Source organism: Sceloporus occidentalis, unplaced genomic scaffold, assembly GCF_023333645.1.
Source record: "Sceloporus occidentalis isolate IW3139 unplaced genomic scaffold, rSceOcc1.0.p SCAF_19, whole genome shotgun sequence".
NCBI lineage: Eukaryota > Metazoa > Chordata > Lepidosauria > Squamata > Phrynosomatidae > Sceloporus > Sceloporus occidentalis.
Window position 1 is genome coordinate 9120003 of NW_028316999.1, and position 18952 is coordinate 9138954.

General features: G+C 40.8%; 1 protein-coding gene across 1 annotated transcript in view; it reads right to left on the reverse strand.

The window, feature by feature from the left end:
* LOC149302375 (uncharacterized) overlaps positions 1–17580 on the reverse strand; it is a 96174-nt gene extending 78594 nt beyond the window's left edge. Inside the window, exon 1 of the mRNA XM_089482448.1 lies at positions 17340–17580. Coding sequence (XP_089338574.1) covers positions 17340–17580 — 241 coding nt within the window. The remainder of the gene's footprint in view (positions 1–17339) is intronic.
* Positions 17581–18952: the final 1372 nt, after the last annotated feature.

Below are 18952 nucleotides of genomic sequence, written 5' to 3' on the forward strand. Positions count from 1 at the left end.
GGTGAGTTCCAGCGAGAGCGATTAAAAAAAAAAACAAGTGTCCCTCTTTCACATTTTGAAATGTTGGGAGGTATGATATATTGGTAGCAAAAGCACCCAGTGGGAGTCTCATATTCCATGTGGCTGGATGTGTCTTTCTCACAATACTTGCCCACTGTCCTACTGCTGCTGACGGTCTATAACGTTTTTTAATCATACTAACGCTCCAGTTTTGGGGAAAAATCTAAAAATATTAAAAATACTGTTGAAATGTGAGCCCAGAAGGTGGCAGGGAACTCTCCATTGCACCAAGTACTATTTTGAAATTAAATAAACTCCAAATTTCCAAAAGGTAAGGAGAAAAAATTTGTTGTCCAGGCACAAAAACAAAACCAAAAAATTGTCAGAATCGATTTTGCTTACCATGCACAAGTAATTATATATATATATATATATATATATATATATATATATATATATATATACTGTATGTGCTTTATACAACTGCACGTTCTCCTATGTGAGTCAATAAAACATTTTGAGATATAAAATAAATTACCTTCGTTTCATGAATTCTTCCTGTGATCTCTGTTCTAAACAGCTCACAGATTGTGCTGTGTCTTGATGCAGACCTTATCCTGTAATTGATAAGATCAGTGCAAGTAAGCCTATAATTTCTGGCATACATCACAGTAATAAGTGTGTTTCATGCACTCAGTCTCTGCTTTGAAGGATGTAATTTGAAGTTTGTTCATATATTTTACTATTTATATATTATATTATTATAATAATCGGTAAGAGTGCTGCACAGAAGTTTAATGTTATTTGCAACAATGTTAGAGTAATGATTTAGAATTTAATAAAAGTGTGATTTATTCTGATAACTTGCTCGCTTCCAGTGTCCATTGCTGTATGCCTTATGTACATTTACTTTGCATGTTTTCAACCCATTAGAGGTAATTCAGTGCATATGGTGTTTCTCTATGGAGTTTAACCCTTGAAGTCAGTTGTGATTTTTGGGCATGGATTACCAAGTATTAAACTGTGTGATTGTAGTGAACAGGGCCGGCCCAAGGCAAAATGCCGCCTGGGGCGAATTTTAAAATGCCCCCCCCCCTTTTGTACCCTTCCTCTCCCTCCGTCCCTGCCGCCCCCCCCCCTTGTACTTACCTTTCAGCAGTCCTGCGGCGAATCTCCCTGTTCGGTCTCGGTGCCGGCTTGTAATGCTGAGCGCCGGAAATCTTCTGGCACCCAGCATTACAAGCCGACACCGAGACCGAACAAGAAGACTCGCCGCAGAGGGGCGCCGAGCGGGTACTGACAGCTTGGTAAGCGAAAACCACTCGGCGCCCCTTTCTCTCTCTTTCGCTTTAGAAAGAAAGAAAGAAAAAAAAGGGCTTGGGGCGGCGAAGTGCTGCCCCTTCAAAAGTGCCGCCTGGAGCGGCTGCCCCACTCGGCTCCATTGTCGGGCCGGCCCTGGTAGTGAAAGTATGCCATCCACTGCAAACATGCTACAGTCAAAATGTGTGTAGTTGCCAAGTAGTGACCCAATAAACATATGCTTAATCCAACAAATACAAAAATATACATGCACAAAAAAACCCAAAACATCATAACACTTATTTACTCAAAAAGTTCCTCTCCTATTCTGGTTTTAAGATTAATAAGGGTGCAATACTAGCAAGCTATGGTTTTTTTAACCCCTTAAGGACAATAGGCGGTCCCTAAACCCATTGAAAATAATGCTTTTTGAGCCCATACATGTACGGGCTTTGTCATTAAGGGGTTAAATGGTTCTTTGAGTGGTTTCCTGTAAAGAAACAGGAGTCATTTAAAGAGGGTTAAGTACTCTTGATGATCACTCACCCAATGCTCTCAATAAAATGAGCAGATTTGGTGGCCAAGGCCACTGTAGTAGATAGTCATTCCTTTGTGTGGGTTTACTTCACCTACAGCACCCAACATTTCTCTTTAATCCTCATGGGGCACCAGGGTGGCCATTACTTATGTCATGGTGGTCCTAGAGATCTTTCCAAATGAAGAAATATGCTACACTGTTAGAAGCCTCCTAGATATCTCAATGAGTTTTACTGAAAAAAAAAAGCCTAACAAAACTGTACTTGCATAAAATAAAGGAAGAAAAATATTGCAGGCCATTTACAAGTCCACTATTGTTACATAGATCATGTACTGGACTGGATTTGCAAACCACTAGGCCCTATGGATACACCATGAGGATCCTAACATGGAAAAAGGAGAAAGTAAAAAAAAACATTGTAGGGACATAGGCAGAGAATGGATGTAAAGAAGCCAGGGCCAGGCTGCGGCTGCCACCAAATGGCATATGTGAGGCTCTGTTACGTTTGTATACAAACGCAGTGTGTGGCCAGGCATATCCAGCCGGTGGCTGTGAGTTTGGAGTGGTGCCGCTCAGAGACTGCCCAAAATGAGCAGAGCTAGGTTAGATGTGGACCAACTTACCTTCTAGTGCTCCACTTAAAAAATATGGTGCGGGAGACACGCGCATAGTCTCCCTAATGAGAAATTCAGCTCTGCTTCTAATAAAGAGAAATTCTGGTGTAAATTGGTAAACGTGGTGCAATCACCATGGTGGAACACACCTAATGACTCCGAATGGTCCAAACCAGTTCACCTAACATTAGTAATAAAAATGTTACTTCCATTGTAAGAATTATTATTATGTAATGGGATATCATTGTTCGTTGTGAGGAGAAGTAAATAAATGGTTAATGAGTGCTGCTATTTCTAGAACAATACAAAATCCCTCCTAATGTATCCAATTTTTTTTAACCTGTTAAAGAATACTTTTTTTTTTTTTCACAGGTGTCCAATTTTCAGAACTGATCAACTAAACTGAACTTTACGGATTACTATGAAATTGTTTTTTTGTTTCGTTTTTCTTTTTTTTCATTGCAGTTGCTGAACATCACACCAAATAGCTGGAACTAACATCAACTGATCCCGAAACTCATGTAAGCAAAGAAGATTAAACAACATTTCATTTTCTAGCTCCCTGCCAGCTTACAAATTAATATTCTGTTCTGGAAGACACAGCAACATTCAGATTTCATCTGTCCTGAAAGAGGCGCATATGTTTGTGTTCCAAATTCTATATTAAAGGGACACTGTAGCCTTCATATGTACTTTGATGAGTATAATAGCTGAGTGTCTCTTTTAAATTAATATGGGGTTGTTTTTTGCTTTCATAAGAGCCCCTCAATGCATCGAGTTGTATTGTGCAGAAGTGCGCATGCGCAGATACCCACCTCCAGCCATCTTCGGCTCTTTCTTCCGCTCTTGTTTCTGGGGGAAAGCGCATGCACACATACAGAAAGACCATTTTTACATGTCCCTGTATCTGATATAGGATTGGTGTGAAGCAGTGGAAGACCCAAGCCTCTAATGGCTCATCCTTTCCCTGTGATCTCATTGGTCATTAGGAGATACTGAGGGTATTGAGCTATGACATAATATCCCATTTCAGTTTCTTAATAAAGGCAGGAAATCACGCGTCTTCTGGATTCGTAAAGTTATATCATAAAATCAGCTTCATGGGGTTAATGCAGACTGATGCCAAACTGAACCATTAACATCACTGTATCCAAATATAAAGGCTCTCCTAATAAAGGAGACATTCATACTTGGTAATTCTTATTGAACAACCAGGGCATTATACCAGCATGAAATAAAACATTTTTCTGTGATGTTATTTTTAGTTATTTTCTATTTTTATTTGATACAAGGAACACCATGTACTGCACCAACCACTGTTTTCTATTAGATTGTCAGCATTACGTTCTGAAACATTTCAGTCTCAAACGCAAATGAAATCCTAGGACAGGTGTCTTGGAAAAACCTTTAAACATCTGAAGCGATCCATTTTACACATATATGCAGTGTGCTGGCTGAGGCCGAATTCAAATTTTGGCTAATTAAGTTACAAAATGTGTATTATATTAAATAAAATTAAATAAAATGACTTAATTTTATAATAAAAGGCAAATTACATGGATTACATTACATTATATAAATGCTGTGTGGTTTACAGCACTGTAGTTTAGCAGTTGAGTAGAAGCATGTTTTATTATTTTTGTATCATACATAGAACATACGCAGGATGATAGCATTGTGAGGCATCTTAGTACCTTTAAATACTTTCTCCATAGACCTTCATAAAGGTCTTTTGCCGTTGAAGGTGACCGACCAGGAACATGTATTATAAAAAAGTCATCCCTACTAAAATCTATAGATGATACGCAAACAGAAACCAAACATGACTTACTGAAAATGAATATTGATTTTTGGTAGGTATACTTTAAAATCACTTTCCTCTGCATTACATTTTCATCTCTCGCTTCAGGCTGAGGCTAATCGCATTGTTAGCCAATCCATCCACACCCATCAAGAGCTGGAAAAACCAGACTTCCAACTCATTTTTCATGTCATGAAGCTTTTAACACTTCATATGTCTATTTAGCTCATTTAAAAAGTGTACTAGAGCATGTCTCTGTGTGTGTGTCAAACACAGCTAAACAGCTGCATTTCTCCTTGTAGCATTAAGTGACTTTGTGTTACAGACATTACTAGCCCGTCAAGGAACGATGAAGGGGTATATTAAGGAGTATATCATACTCGGGTGTCCATGGAAGGAAAAAAATAGGTTGAGTCCATTTTTTGCCTAAGATTGTTTTACTCCAGTGGAACTTTGATGTTCTGGCTGGCCAGACAGTTCTCAATAAGCTACTAGGAACTAATCTTTACTAAAAAAACATGGACTATGGACCTTGTTTATCAAACTGAAGCGCCAAACAATTAATGAAAAGGAGATAAAAAAAAGTGCATCACAACTACTTGGACTTGCAGAATCAAACTTGCTAGCCTCCACATGTGACTGGGGCCACCATGTGCTGTGCAATGCTGTTCCTTCCAAGATGTAGGTAGAGACAACTTAAAGCGATCGAATATGTCTTTTCTATCTGCAGTCCTGATAATAATGTACAGAAGTGTGAGCTTCTCAAATTCATATGTTGTGACACTGCTTTTTCAACAAATCTTAAAATAACGACCCCAATGATTTATTCATTTCCACCCTAATGTGGCGAATGATGGGTACAGTTGATACCATGACAGATGCATCATATCTCACAGTTCATGAAGCAATTATAGCAGGAGAATCTAGAACATGTAGAATGTCAGGCACAGCAGAATGTTATCCAAATTACCTGCTTTCTACATCTCATTCCCCAGGCCAAAGTTTTTAGGATTTCTCCAACTACTAGTCTTTAAAATGTGGCTATTAAAAGAGATGAAAAAAGCAACAGAAAAGAGGCAGGCAGACTGGTCATCAGAGTTTTGATCAACTCCCCTGCAATGTTTCCCATACATATATGGCTTATAGACAATTCCACTATATAGCCATATAGTTTTCACATACCTTATCTTGATTTAGAGACATCCTTGCTCAAGTAGACTAATTTTTCAAATCTCGTGGTTTACTAGATACCATTGCAACAATTTACCAAAAACAAATTTAACATTTTTTAAACTACTCTACATACAGTAAATGCTACATATATTTATAGACTGTATATTCATGCATTTTTGGTGACAAACTTAAAAGACAACGAGATAAACAGTGTTTTACAAAGAATAAACGCATATATTGTTGTTGGAAAAGTAAAAAAAGATCATTAAAATTGTGACAACTTTAATAGGATAGTGCAGTTGGTACTTTGAGCTACCAGCATTAGGAAGGTGGACACAAATATAGCTAGGTTGATGTGCTATATACACACAGAGGAATAATTATGTCTGTAGAGGGTGCATTTGGAACCCCTAGGGTTATCGTATCAACCATTTATGAATTCTGCATATTCCAGAACAGGTATGTAACACCAAAAACACTGTTACTTACTTATTTGTCTTTAACGTCATGTTAGATGTGTAAAGGTGGGCTCCGGCATGCGCCCCTTCCCTTTTTCACAAGTAGCACTAACCCAGACATCACTCTGGAGACAGCCTCAGGCCAAATCCTGCATGTCTAGCCTTACTTCTGGGTCACAATAGACAGCCAGATAGATTGCATAGGCCAATAACCATACCCAGGAGAACACATTGATGTTACGTGATAGGCTTACATGAAACTTATTTCTTAATTGACACACAATTCATCACAATAATGCCTTCTATGCAAAGTTTTATGCACATCACTGTAACATAGAAATGTCAGGTAATAGTCTGATACATTTTAGTCGGAAAGGTAAATGTACAATCCAATGACTCAGTTGCTCCTTGGGGCAATTTTCCTTTCTACTGAAATTAGTCAATTTATTGTTAAAGGTCTAATTCACTAGTCTGTGGCAAACTGTCTCCATTTAACATGTACTTAAGATTCCTTTACTTATAAGAAGAAGATTACAAGGAGATCATCAACCTGTTTAACAACATTTTCAATGAAATATGCCAATTGTTGGACTGGGAAAGAGAGGCAGCTGATTCATAATACCCAATTCCTCATAAAAATGTAAGCGCTTCCTACTGTTCTGAATCGTCTCGCAGTACTGAGCTGCCAACTTCTCCAATACTTATTCCATAACAAACAACATGAATTAATAATTATTATATAAAAATGTAACACTGTGAGTATTCAATTTAGCCCCGCAGATAAACTGGTGACAGGATGCGAGAGATACCTCCGCATTTTAGATTCCTAGGATGGTAAAACAAATTCCCTGGTTTATATAGATCGCCAATAATTCTGATTTTACATAGTTTGTTACGGAAGACCACCAGCAGCAATATACTCTCAAGAAATAGTGTATGTGGGTAATATTTAATTAGATTGGAAATGAAACTGAAGCTCTTAGGCGTTGATGAGCTCCTTTTGACCTTAGGTGTGCTCCAGTGACAGCTTAGACGTTCCTCAACTTTCTATAGTCAAAGTTGAGGAACGTCTATACTTCTCAGTCTAAGTGTCCTTACTACTCTTGAAAACTGTGACTCTATTGGTTTATGGTGGCCCAAAAGTAGGGCATTATATTCCCTGAGACCAAAACATTTTTTTCTTCTGCAAGTGTTGCAACACAAAGGACTATACTGTATATATATATTTAAATGTACAAAATTAATTCCTGAAGGCAGCATCAAATTAAGGAATTCTGTTTAAATATACGGCCAAAAATACTGGCCACCCTTAAACTTTCAGGGGCCTGATTTGTTTAATAATCTCCTCGCTGAGGATGTGCAAAATGGAAATCTGATAAATATGTCACTAAAATGTATGCATTCTACTTGAGCATATGTGCCTTAGAATGGGCCCATTTGGGAGTATTTTGGGATTCCCAGGGAGCCTTTGTATTGCTAAAATCTGATGGGAAATCACTTGAGAGAGACACATGATATCTGCCCCTGTTATTTGTGTAACTTGAACATTGCTGGCATCGTATATGTGAAATTCATGAATATCTAAAAGAAAAGATTTTGCTTGCATTTCAAACGTAGATAATTGTCAGGCAACTTCACAAACGTGACAGTTTTATTTCCATGTGTCATTTATTTTATGTGTGATTTTAACCCCTTCAGTCCCAGTTGGTTTTGGTACCTCAAGTCCTGGAGCAATTTTGCCATTTTTGCGGTATGTCGGTTCATCGATTATTCCCCTTTCCTGCGAATACTGTACCCATGTAAACTATATATTGATACCATAGTTAGATAATTAGCTGAAAATTTAGGATGAGAAATTTAGTCAAAACTAGCAAAAATCAGAAAAAAACCCCTATTTTTTTAATATATTTTCCCTTCTGAATTCTGACAAAATTAGGTAAAGTGATGGAAAACCCCCTCCAAGTTTATCAATTCAGGTGTCCTGACTTCAGAAATACTTAATTTATACAGAATTTCCATACTTCCCCAGCACTTATAGGGAACATACTATAAGGTGCACATTATTCTTTACAAAGCCGTATCATTTTTACATTAGGTATGATGGGATTGCAACTCTAATTTTAAACAAATAAACCACAAATACCCACAAAAGTATATATTTCTTTAAAGCAGACAACCCAGACTATCGTATCAGGGGTATTTGGACATTCTTCATGCAGCTATGTGTTTTTTGCACAGGATATGTGTTACGGCAGAGAAGACCTGGCCAAAATTGTTTAGCTGCATCTCCTGATTATGGATTTCTTTCTAGAGGGCCATATCCATCCCTTACATATAGTATCCTATAGGGTAGTATTTGTTATACTTATGGCATAACGTGTTTGCGAGTTGTGAACAGGGACAGTGGGGTTATACCTTTTAGATGTTGTTTAGCAATGGGATGTAAGGTTTTTTTTCTTTTTTTATTATTATCTTTTAATTATTTATTTATTTTAAAATTGCACTGTTATCAGTGCAGTATGGTAAGAGGTCCTCTTAGGGACCTCTTGAACATATTATTAATGCCAGTGATGTCACAATTACATAATTTAGCTCACTTTATTGTTTATTTTTTATTATTATTTATTGTATTATTTTAGTGATTTTTTTATTGTTAAAAAAAAAATCACTTACGCTTTTTTTTTATTTTTTTCTGATTTGTATTTCAGCACCGATCACACTGTGATCTCCATGCAAGTCCCCAGACTTGCATAGAGATCCCAGTGTCTGTGATCAGTGCCTCATCGGAGCAATCGGCTATCCCTGCATGGTCTGGACAGACCCTGCAGGGGATATCCTGTCCTCCGATGACCTTCCGGGTGACGACAGCAGTGACACTACCCAGAAGGGAATGCCCGATCACGAGATTGGGCTTTTAAAACTGTTTTCCGGTGTTCGCACTGGCAGCTGTTACAGGAGATGCTGGCTTCTGCTGACAGAAGGGAGCCCAGGCTGTCAAACACATCCCTGCCGCTGCAAGAAGGTCAGGATCTACTGGTACGTCCATAGGGGTTTCTTTAGATGCTTTTTATGGACGTACCGGTATGTCCATAGGGGACTGAAGGGGTTAAGATATGTCCAATTTCAAGTGATTTCTTTTTTTTTGAGGGAAGCCAGAAACGTTTCCGCAAAAAAACAAAACTATATTTAGTTGTATCATTTATGAATTCAGATATACTTTGATCTGAACCTTATGCACAAAAGACACATTCATTCACTGTTTATGCCAGGAGCTATTCTCTTATACCATGCAACAATAATCATTCAGTGCCCTAAATATGGGAAGAGAATGTATAGTGAAATATTAGTAACATCTATGAAAAAGCTAAAATAACCCCATTGAGTGCCACTGAGAACACAACTTGATCCCTTTCTCTACATTCTACCCACCCTCACCGGCAATACTCTATAGGGTTTATTTACTGAACTAGGAGAGTTGAAAAATTCAACTTCAGAAAACTGAAGGTCTAGCCTTGACCATGTCGATTGGTAACAGGAGCAGATCCCTACGGACCACAATAGCCAGTGAAGTCTGGGAGCTCTTCGTACATCCTATCCACCTAAAAGGCTATTTTTCAGGTCAAGTAGGCAGGGCTTATGAGGCCATTTTACATTTGACATTATTTGTGACATAAACATTTATGTGATTGTGTTGCATGGAGTATCATTGGTGCCATTTTACCATCTCCAAGAGGCTTCCAAGTCTTGAGAATTAGCTGCACAAAGAGTAAAGGACTATGGGTAGGTAAGCACTCATGAGTAACAATTATAACAATGTATGAGTTGTTTTTGTGACTACTATTACACGTATATTCCTTACGACCATAGGACAGTAACTAAATTATACAAAAGTATTGTGGTAATTCTCCTTTAAGAATTGGAAAAAATGACAATAAAGGTGTTTTCTGATGCTTTAAAGCCCCAACAAGCAGTGGGAGATTTGAAGCATATATTGAATCATTTCCAGGTATACATAGCCTACAGTTAGTTTAATATTGGAAAAAGTTGGGAACATATTCAAGTCATTTGAATACATTTGGTATGGTAATCAAAAATGCCTATAAGCAAGTTAGCTTTTCCAATATCTTCTAGAGAAACTGCGGCAATGGAAATTTACATAGAAAAAATCTTTAGAAGTTCTGAACTTAAGCTCGTTCTCATTTGCACAAAAAATATATTTGTGGCCTAATTACTGCTGAAGCTGTGCTTCAAAGGGTGTGATCTTTACTGTGCATAAACCAGAGAACGGAGAAGAAGAAGAAAAATGAATACCCAGGGTATTCATTTAAATTAATGTGGAAGCACTAGAGGTTCTCAGAGGTGATCTCCGGACTGTGCATTGGCAAGACAGTGCTTGTTGTAAGTGATGGTGATATTGATAGCGATATAGCTGGGGTGTAGCAAGAGCTCATGCTGCAAATACTGTCAAGTAAAAAATTAACCTGAGACTGACCATAATCATACTCTGAAGTAGCACACAAGGCGGCTTGGAACCACTTCCTTACACTCCATAAGAGACACTTACAGAACAAAACAAATATAATAAGAATGAGCGGTATCTGCACTGAATAGCGCTTAATCATAATTGGCCTAGCTTCAGCTCGACACTCCCAATGACATGTTGGGTAAAAAAAAGAAATTGTCTATCTCTGGCAAATACACACAAAGAAATCTCTTGCCGGAAAAAAACATGTTCCTAACGTTTTTCCTGTGCCGGATAACTGTTCCACATTATGTAAGAAAAAAATATATTAATTTTATTCCTCCTGTACAGTTGCTTCAGCTAATGATTGTGTTTCAACCTAGATATTACACTTTGTGCAAGTCTAAAAAGAAAAAAATGATTGAAAGCAAAGGGTGGTCACAACAAATATTGATTTGATTAAGATTTGTGAAAGATTTGATTAATATTTTTGAAAGAATTCTTACTCGATAGGTAAGGATTTTTGTGGAGTTTCGGGAGAGGTTATTCACTTTTAATGGGTATCATTACAGAAACTCCTCTTAATAAAGGGGCATAACTAGAAACTACAGGGCCCTGGTGCGAAAAATTGCACCCCCCGCGCCCCCCAACATCAACTAGTCTGTGCCATCATCGCCCCCACACAACTGGTCTGTGCCTTCTTTACCCCCCTTCAAACATACAACATATTCAAACACACACTCCATCTCGCCCCACTTACACAATACACACCCATGCTCTCACACACACAAGTACATATGCATGATTACACACACAGGCACACATACATGCTCACACACATACAAGTACTTATGCATGCTCACACACACACACTCACACACACAGACACAAGTACACATCCATGCTCTCACACACACACACTAGTGCACACACACAAGTACACACGTATGCAAACACGTATTTCCCGCCCCCGCTTACCTCTCATTGCTCCTGCAGCTTTCCCTGTTTCATCGCGGGGTCACGTGACACCATGTCACCCCGATATGTTCCTGTCTCCCCGTGCCGGTTCAAAATAGTTTAGAAAGGGCCCTTCAGACCAGGATCAGTGCGGTCCAGGTCGGAAGGGCCCTTTCTAAACAATTTTATACTGGTACAAGGGGTTGCAGTAGTTACGTCAGTGTATACACTCACTGGCCACTTTATTAGGTACACCTGTTCAATTGCTTGTTAACACAAATAGCTAATCAGCCAATCACATAGCAGCAACTCAATGCATTTAGGCATGTAGATGTGGTCAAGACAACTTGCTGAAGTTCAAACCGAGCATCAGAATGGGGTAGAAAGGGGATTTAAGTGGTGTGGTTGTTGGTGCCAGATGGGCTGGTCTGAGTATTTCAGAAACTGCTGATCTATTGGGATTTTCACACACAGCCATCTCTAGGATTAACAGATAATGGTTAGAAAAAGAGAAAATATCCAGTGAGTGGTAGTTGTGTGGACGAAAAATGACTTGTTGATGTCAGAGGTCAGAGGAGAATGGGCACTGATTCGAGATGACAGAAAGGCAACAGTAACTCAAATAACCACTCATTACAACCAAGGTATGCAGAATACCATCTCTGAATGTACAACACACCAAACCTTGAAGCAGATGGGCTACAGCAACAGAAGACCACACCGGGTGCCACTCCTGTTAACGAAGAACAGGAAACTGAGGGTACAATTCGAACAGGATCACCAAAATTGGACAATGGAAGAATGGAAGAACGTTGCCTGGTCTAGTCTCGATTCCAGCTGCGACATTCAGATGGCAGGATCAGACTTTGGCATAAACAACATGAAAGCATGGATCCATCCTGCCTTATATCAACGGTTCAGGCTGGTGGTGGTGTAATGGTGTGGGGGACATTTTCTTGGAACACTTTGGGCCCCTCAATACCAACTGAGCATCGTTTAAACATGACAGCCTACCTGAGTATTGTTGCTGACCATGTCCATCCCTTTATGACCACAGTGTACCCATCTTCTGATGGCTACTTCCAGCAAGATAATGCACCATGTCACAAAGCTCACATCATCTCAAAATGATGACAATGAGTTCCTGTACTCCAATGGTCTCCACAGTCACCAGATCTCAATCCAACAGAGCACCTTTGGGATGAGGTGGAGATTCGCATCATGGATGTGCAGCTGAGAAATCTGCAACCGCGTAATGCCATCATGTCCATATGGACCAAAATATCTGAGGAATGTTTCCAGCACCTTGTAGAAAATATGCCATGAAGAATGAAGGCAATTCTGAAGGCAAAAGGGGGTCCTGGTACTAGCATGCTGTACCTAATAAAGTGGCCAGTGAGTGTATATAAACACATATTATTATCGTGGTAATCGGAAGTGGACCTTTTTTCGAACCTAAAGGAGCTAACCTTATGTGACAGTGATCCAATTTTACCTTGGCCAACTACTCCTACAAAATGTCCCCAAGAGCCACGCAGGCAAAAATGTAATAGCACATCAGAAAGCAGATTAATATCTGAATCATGGTCACCATGAAACTGAAAGGGGAAATAGCATAAAAATGTCAGTAAAGTATTTGACAGGAGCAGTCCCTGTCATCCACACATTTGTATACAGTGTGTTTTGTTTTGCTGTTTAAATCTTGGATTGCTCATCTTAGCGGGAGCTCTGCCAATAACAGCATTATTATTACGATCAATTTAGAGGATGACAACCTGCAGCCACAGGTATTAATACGGGGGAAATCAGAATGCTTAAAAGCAAAGCCTTGTAATTTTATAAGATGCCAGCTGTTTTTTTTTTAACATTGCCAATTATGTTTGATGTCTGATATTAGGACTACTCTCTTTGACATTTTCATAAAGAATCTAGAAAGGACTTTTACTTTGTTGGAGCGTCACTGAATCTTTGCGCATATATCTTATGACTCCCATGATTCTGTGAGACCCCGTGCCAGATCAGATGCGACTCACATAAAAACATCTGTTCGTCCTAGAACCACACACACCACCTTATGAACATTTTACATGTTAACTTTGCAATGTAGCAGAACTCAAACACAAAATGCTGCCTGTCTCTTCCCGGTTAGTCCTGCTGATGGAACCTCAGACTCCTTACACATGCCTGCTAAAACGCACATGAACTTGACAGTTAAACATGTAAAGCAATATCACGCACATGAACAAAGCAGCTATTTTGTGCTACATACTTGACAGTCATCCCGTCAGGTTAGGAATGCATGTGAGTAGCTAAATATAAAAGGTGGCATCTGGGGTTCCCCTGTAGAAACCGCACATATGGGTCTATATGGCACCACAAGGCCTGCAGGGGCAAGGATTCCATGTGTAGGATTTCTCATTGATGGCGTGTAACTTCTAATAGAAGTTTTTTCAAGTCTTCTTTTTACTCCATTTACCAAACCACTATTTACTATGCATTCCAGAAAAAAAAGAAATGCATATCCAGAGCAATCATAGGAACCAAGGAGTGGCGGCCGGCAGCTGTGAGATACCAGGATGAATCAGAGGACATATTTCATAAAGACTGCTGGTCCATCATAAACGTGACACATAGTTTAGTGGTAGCCTTTTAATATAACATATACATTATTACAAGTACCACTTTATTACAACGTGTTACATTAAGAGCCACTGGCAAAGTTACTTGATCCGGAGGGGTCAGTTATATAGAGAGGGCCAAACGTTCCGGATATTGTGCTAGTTGTGGAACTCTTATTTTTAAACATTATTACTTTTAGGGGGGAAACGTTTGGTCTGTGTGCCGTGACTATTAAGATAGATAACACCTATATTAGGCTCTGGAAATCTTCCAGAATTGAATCCACTGAATTTTTACGGTTTTATTTATTACGGTTATTTGACTTGCTCCCATAGTATAATCTATCTAATCTTCGGATGGAGAAAAATATATCCGGATCAGTAAAGATCTAAAGTAGAACTGGTTGATGAGGCACAGGGGCGAGTCAAGCCGGAATTACTCACCGGGTACACAGGGTCTTAGTATGCAAGGATTCAGGGACAGAAAGGTAGTGTTTTAGCTGGCTTGGCACGCTCCTCCCGAGCAAGGCCAGGCCAGGCTTGGGCTCAACCAGTTGTGCCAGGGTGCCCACCTATATCCGCATATGTGATGAGCATTGCTGCAAGAAAATGTAATTATATATGTGTGTGTATATATATGTGTGTATGTATATATGTGTGTATGTATATATATATATGTGTGTGTGTATATATGTGTGTGTATATATATGTGTGTGTATATATATATATGTGTGTGTGTATATATATGTGTGTGTGTATATATATGTGTGTGTGTATATATATATATGTGTGTGTGTGTGTATATATATGTGTGTGTGTATATTTATATATAATTATCTTTGAAATCATGATGCAGGTCACAGAGAGTGAGCTATTGATGAATTAGAACACGCATGGTTACTATGGGCTAATGCTTTGGTCACGGTACGGCTGGTATGTATGGCATGTGGCCACACGTATGACCGTACACCGGAGCCATGCACGGTGAGTGTGTACAGCCTATGGGGAAGTGCGTGTGCGGCGCGCCTGCTATACCGGACATGGCTGTGGGGAGCGAGCAGGCCCCAGGCAGGCACCCCGGCTGATGCTCTCTCTCACAACTCGCTGTCCCTCCCCCAGCTGTCACTCAGAGGCGGGGCGCTCACGATCTCTCCTCCTCCTCTCCGTGTGTCCGTGGCCGGCCGGATGGCTGCGATACTCAAGGCCGGGGCTGTGGCCGGGTCTTTTTGGTTCATGTCTTCCGTCTTCCCGTTGAAAGGTAAGCGGGAGCCAGAGGCTGTAAATGGCGGCTGGAGGGTAACCGTGAGTGGCAGTGGGTGTGTGAGAGTGGGTAGAAGTGACTGCCCCTGTGTGGGGTATATGTACACAGGCTGCGGGGTGATCTGGGTGGTAGTGTTCCTACTGGGGTATGTCTGTCTGTGTGTGGTAACCGGGTGCTCGGGGCATTTGGTGTTTGTGGTGTGTCAATCATTGTGTGTGTAGCTGTAGCTGTGCTGTGTGTGTAGTTGTGTGTACATATGTATAACAGCATATGGATATTTGACTGCAGCAGGTTCATAGGGCTGGGGATGCTCACTATTTAGAAGTTATTCCCTTTGTAAGTGAGGGATTTTGTTGTGTTGTTGTATTTTGTGATTTGGGGCCATTTGGGTTGCTGACACTTGCTGTGTATGTTTCGTGTCTAAAGATGTATAAAAGTACTGTATACTGTGACACATTACTAAAGATGAAACACTCAAGCATTCTAGATTGCAGCTTTTGAGGCTGTCCAGGTCTCTTCAGGCACATGATGATATTGTGGTCTCAAAAGCTTGCAATCTATTACAGAGAAAGGTGTCTTCTTAACCAAACTCTGGAGGTCCTTATCTGCAGCTTCCCGTGTAACAGGCCCCAGTTCCAGTAGAAGAGATTATTAAGGCCAGGGGGGTTTTGTTTGTTTGGCTTCTTCATCATCTTCAGGGCGACCGCACTGTGCAGGATGCAGGTGTCCTGTTCTTTGTTTTTTGTCCAAAGAATGCAGACATTTCAAGAATCTCATTCCAACAATGATCCGGTGCCTGCTTGGAAGAGCAACAAGAATGTACCCTGCTAAAAATATGCTTTATTGACAATATTTATATTTCAGGCTTGAAAACATGAGCACGCTTTGGCCTTTCTGGGGTTATTTTAGGAGTAACTGTCATTTACTGCACATGGTTTGTCTTGAGAGGTGGAATCGTGCGGCTGTGTGCCGTAACCATAGCAAGTCATCTATTTACTACAGGTGTAAAATCCTCAACAACCAGCCTTGTGGCGGCACCTTTGATAGCAGTGAAAAAGTCAGAACCTAGACCTAGAAGCTGCAGCCCTTCTGCAGCAGCTGCCCTCCTCCTCCGTGGTCCATCTTTGCTGCCACTGATTGCCTGCTTGAAGCATTCCCAAATCAAAGGGAACGCGTGCTGCACATGGGCACTGTGGTTTGAGTGCTTGCCTAGGCAGCGCTGGAGCTGGAAGTGAGGATCTTGCATGGAGCGGTGTTCGGCTGGGCGGCTTTTAGCTGGTGCGGGAGGAAAGGGGCTGACCTCTGTGGCTGATTCTGCAGAATCCCTCCATGCATTTGGAAACTGTGTAACGTGAACATTTAAAGGAGCCGTACAGCTGTCATATGCATTAAACGGAACGCAATGGCCGGACTGTCCCTTGAACTAAATTTGGTTGTGATTAGTAAGTATATTGTTTGTACTGTTAATATGATGCAAAGGGGAAATCTTATAGAACAAAAGATGTGTGGTAAATTTCAGCTTTCCCCCCCCCCCATGGTTCTTCATCAAGAATTCAGTCGTATTATCAGCTGATGTAGGAACTTAAAGCATGCTTCCTGTGTTCAGCATGTTGTTGTTTTAGCTGATAGAAAATGTGCCTTCAGTGCTACGAAATAACCCTGCAGATGTGGATGTTGAGGCAACGCCATGCGTTGTGTGTCTAGAATGTAACAATGTGCTGCAGTTTGAAGGACACACTACCAGATGTCCACCTGCCTTAGTCTCTCTTCTTCGTCTTCTTTGCGTCTTTCATCATATAACTTCATAAATGCCGAAATTCACAATTTAGTGCACAGCTTTCCAAGCTTGGGGTTGCAACATGTTGTTGGTTGCAAGATGCCTGTTACTCAGGTCAGGCCAGGTCTCTCACGCTACCCTAGCTGTAGCTAGTGACAGTATCAGGAGAGCGGATTGAGATGCCGATATCAGAGTGAGGGAGCTGTGATAATGTGCTTACTTATGCCCATCACCCCTGCCAGGGTATAGGCCGCCAACTACAGATCCCTAGAGTGCTCTGCCTTGGGTCATTCTCAGGTCCCAGGTGTATCTCATATGTTTGGTGTCAGCCTTGAGGTCATGTCACCAGGTATTTCTTGGACTGCCTTTTTTTCCACTTGCCTTGAGGGTTCCCTCTCAGTGCCTTATTGGTGTTGTTGGACGGCTGCTTGCATAGCGTTTGCCCTATCAAGCCCCGTCTTCTCTTCCTGAGTTCTTCTTTTTGCTGAGACATGGCAGATTCTGTCTCAGAGAATGGTGTTGCTGATGGTGTCTGGCCAGCGAATCTGCAGAATACTTCTGAGGCTGCTGTTGGTGTAGATCTTGATGCTTGTTTTGGTTGTCCTCCAGGTTTCAGCTCCATACAGTAGGACTGGTTTGGATGTTGGAGTTTAACAGTGGAATCTTTGTTGCCAAAGACAGCTCTCTGGAGCTCCAGATGTGTTCCTAAGCTGTAAGACCGCTGCCCTTCAAGAATGTGCTCTTCCTCTAAATTAATGGTTGTAAGGCAAATCCCGAGCCATTCATTGACAAGTCCTGGGCTACACCTTGCTGATTGTGCTAGGATTTGCTATAGTAGAGCCGTGTGAGCTGTATGTTTCTTAGACTATCATTTAATAAGCAATTGCTGATACAAAGGATTTCTCATGTAATTGGTTCCTATGATTACTGTCTGACAAATGTGCTTTAAACTTACCTGCCCTTCCGTGTAGCGATAGGACTAGGGTTGGGAGTGTCTCATGTTATTGCACTGGCTTACGGGAAAACGTTTGAAGAACGCTGCTTTTTCTTCTTTATGGCTATTGCTTGCATAGACTAACAGTGCATCCCGTAACCAGAAGCAATATGTTTGTTGTAGATTTGGCACCCGTTACTAGGCCTTCTTTAACTAAAATGCTGTAGTAAAATACCAGGGATTTTTACAGGCTGTAAAGGCATGCATGTGCTTACCAGCTACCTTTATACATATGAGTGATGACCGTCGGTCATCCTTTGGTAACAAGTCTAGACACGCGCATATTTCTTACTTATGTTCAACAGTATATACGCAACCGTTTAAAAGAAAACATGCTAAAAGTTATCCAAATAAGATATGGGTTAGCTAGTACATTTCCTAATTTATTTCAAAATATATTGATTTATATGTTCCTTCCTAGAAGCAGTAGCGTACCTAGCGGGGGGGGGGGGGGCGGTCTGCCCCGGGTGCCGCTCGTCAGGGGGGTGCCACGGGCTAGAGTGACCACATGTCCGGATCCCCAGCAGCACTTTTTTTTTTTTTTTTACACGGAGGAGAGAGAGGGGCGCCGAGCGGTTGCCGAAGTGACGATGCTGCCGGGGATCCGGGACATGTGGTCACCCTAGCCCGTGGCAACGCCCCCGGCTTACTCCGTCGCGGTGCCGGCATGTCATGCTGAGCGCCGAAATATGACGTCATATTTCGGCGCGAAGCAGCGGCAGAGCAGGAAGACAGAGGCGTCGTGCTCCCACCGCAGGACTTCTGAGTGGTAAGTCCAAAACCTTTAACTACAAAGGGGGAGAGGTAGATAGTGAGAATGAGTGAGAGAATAAATGAATGTGTGGATGAATTGTCTGAATGAGGGAGATAATTAATGAGTTTGTGAGAATGCATTAATGAATGTGTGAATGAGAGACAGAATAAATGATTGTGTGAATTAATTATGTGAATGAAAGTGCGAATTAGTGAGTGATTGTTAAAGTGTTTGTGTGTATGATAG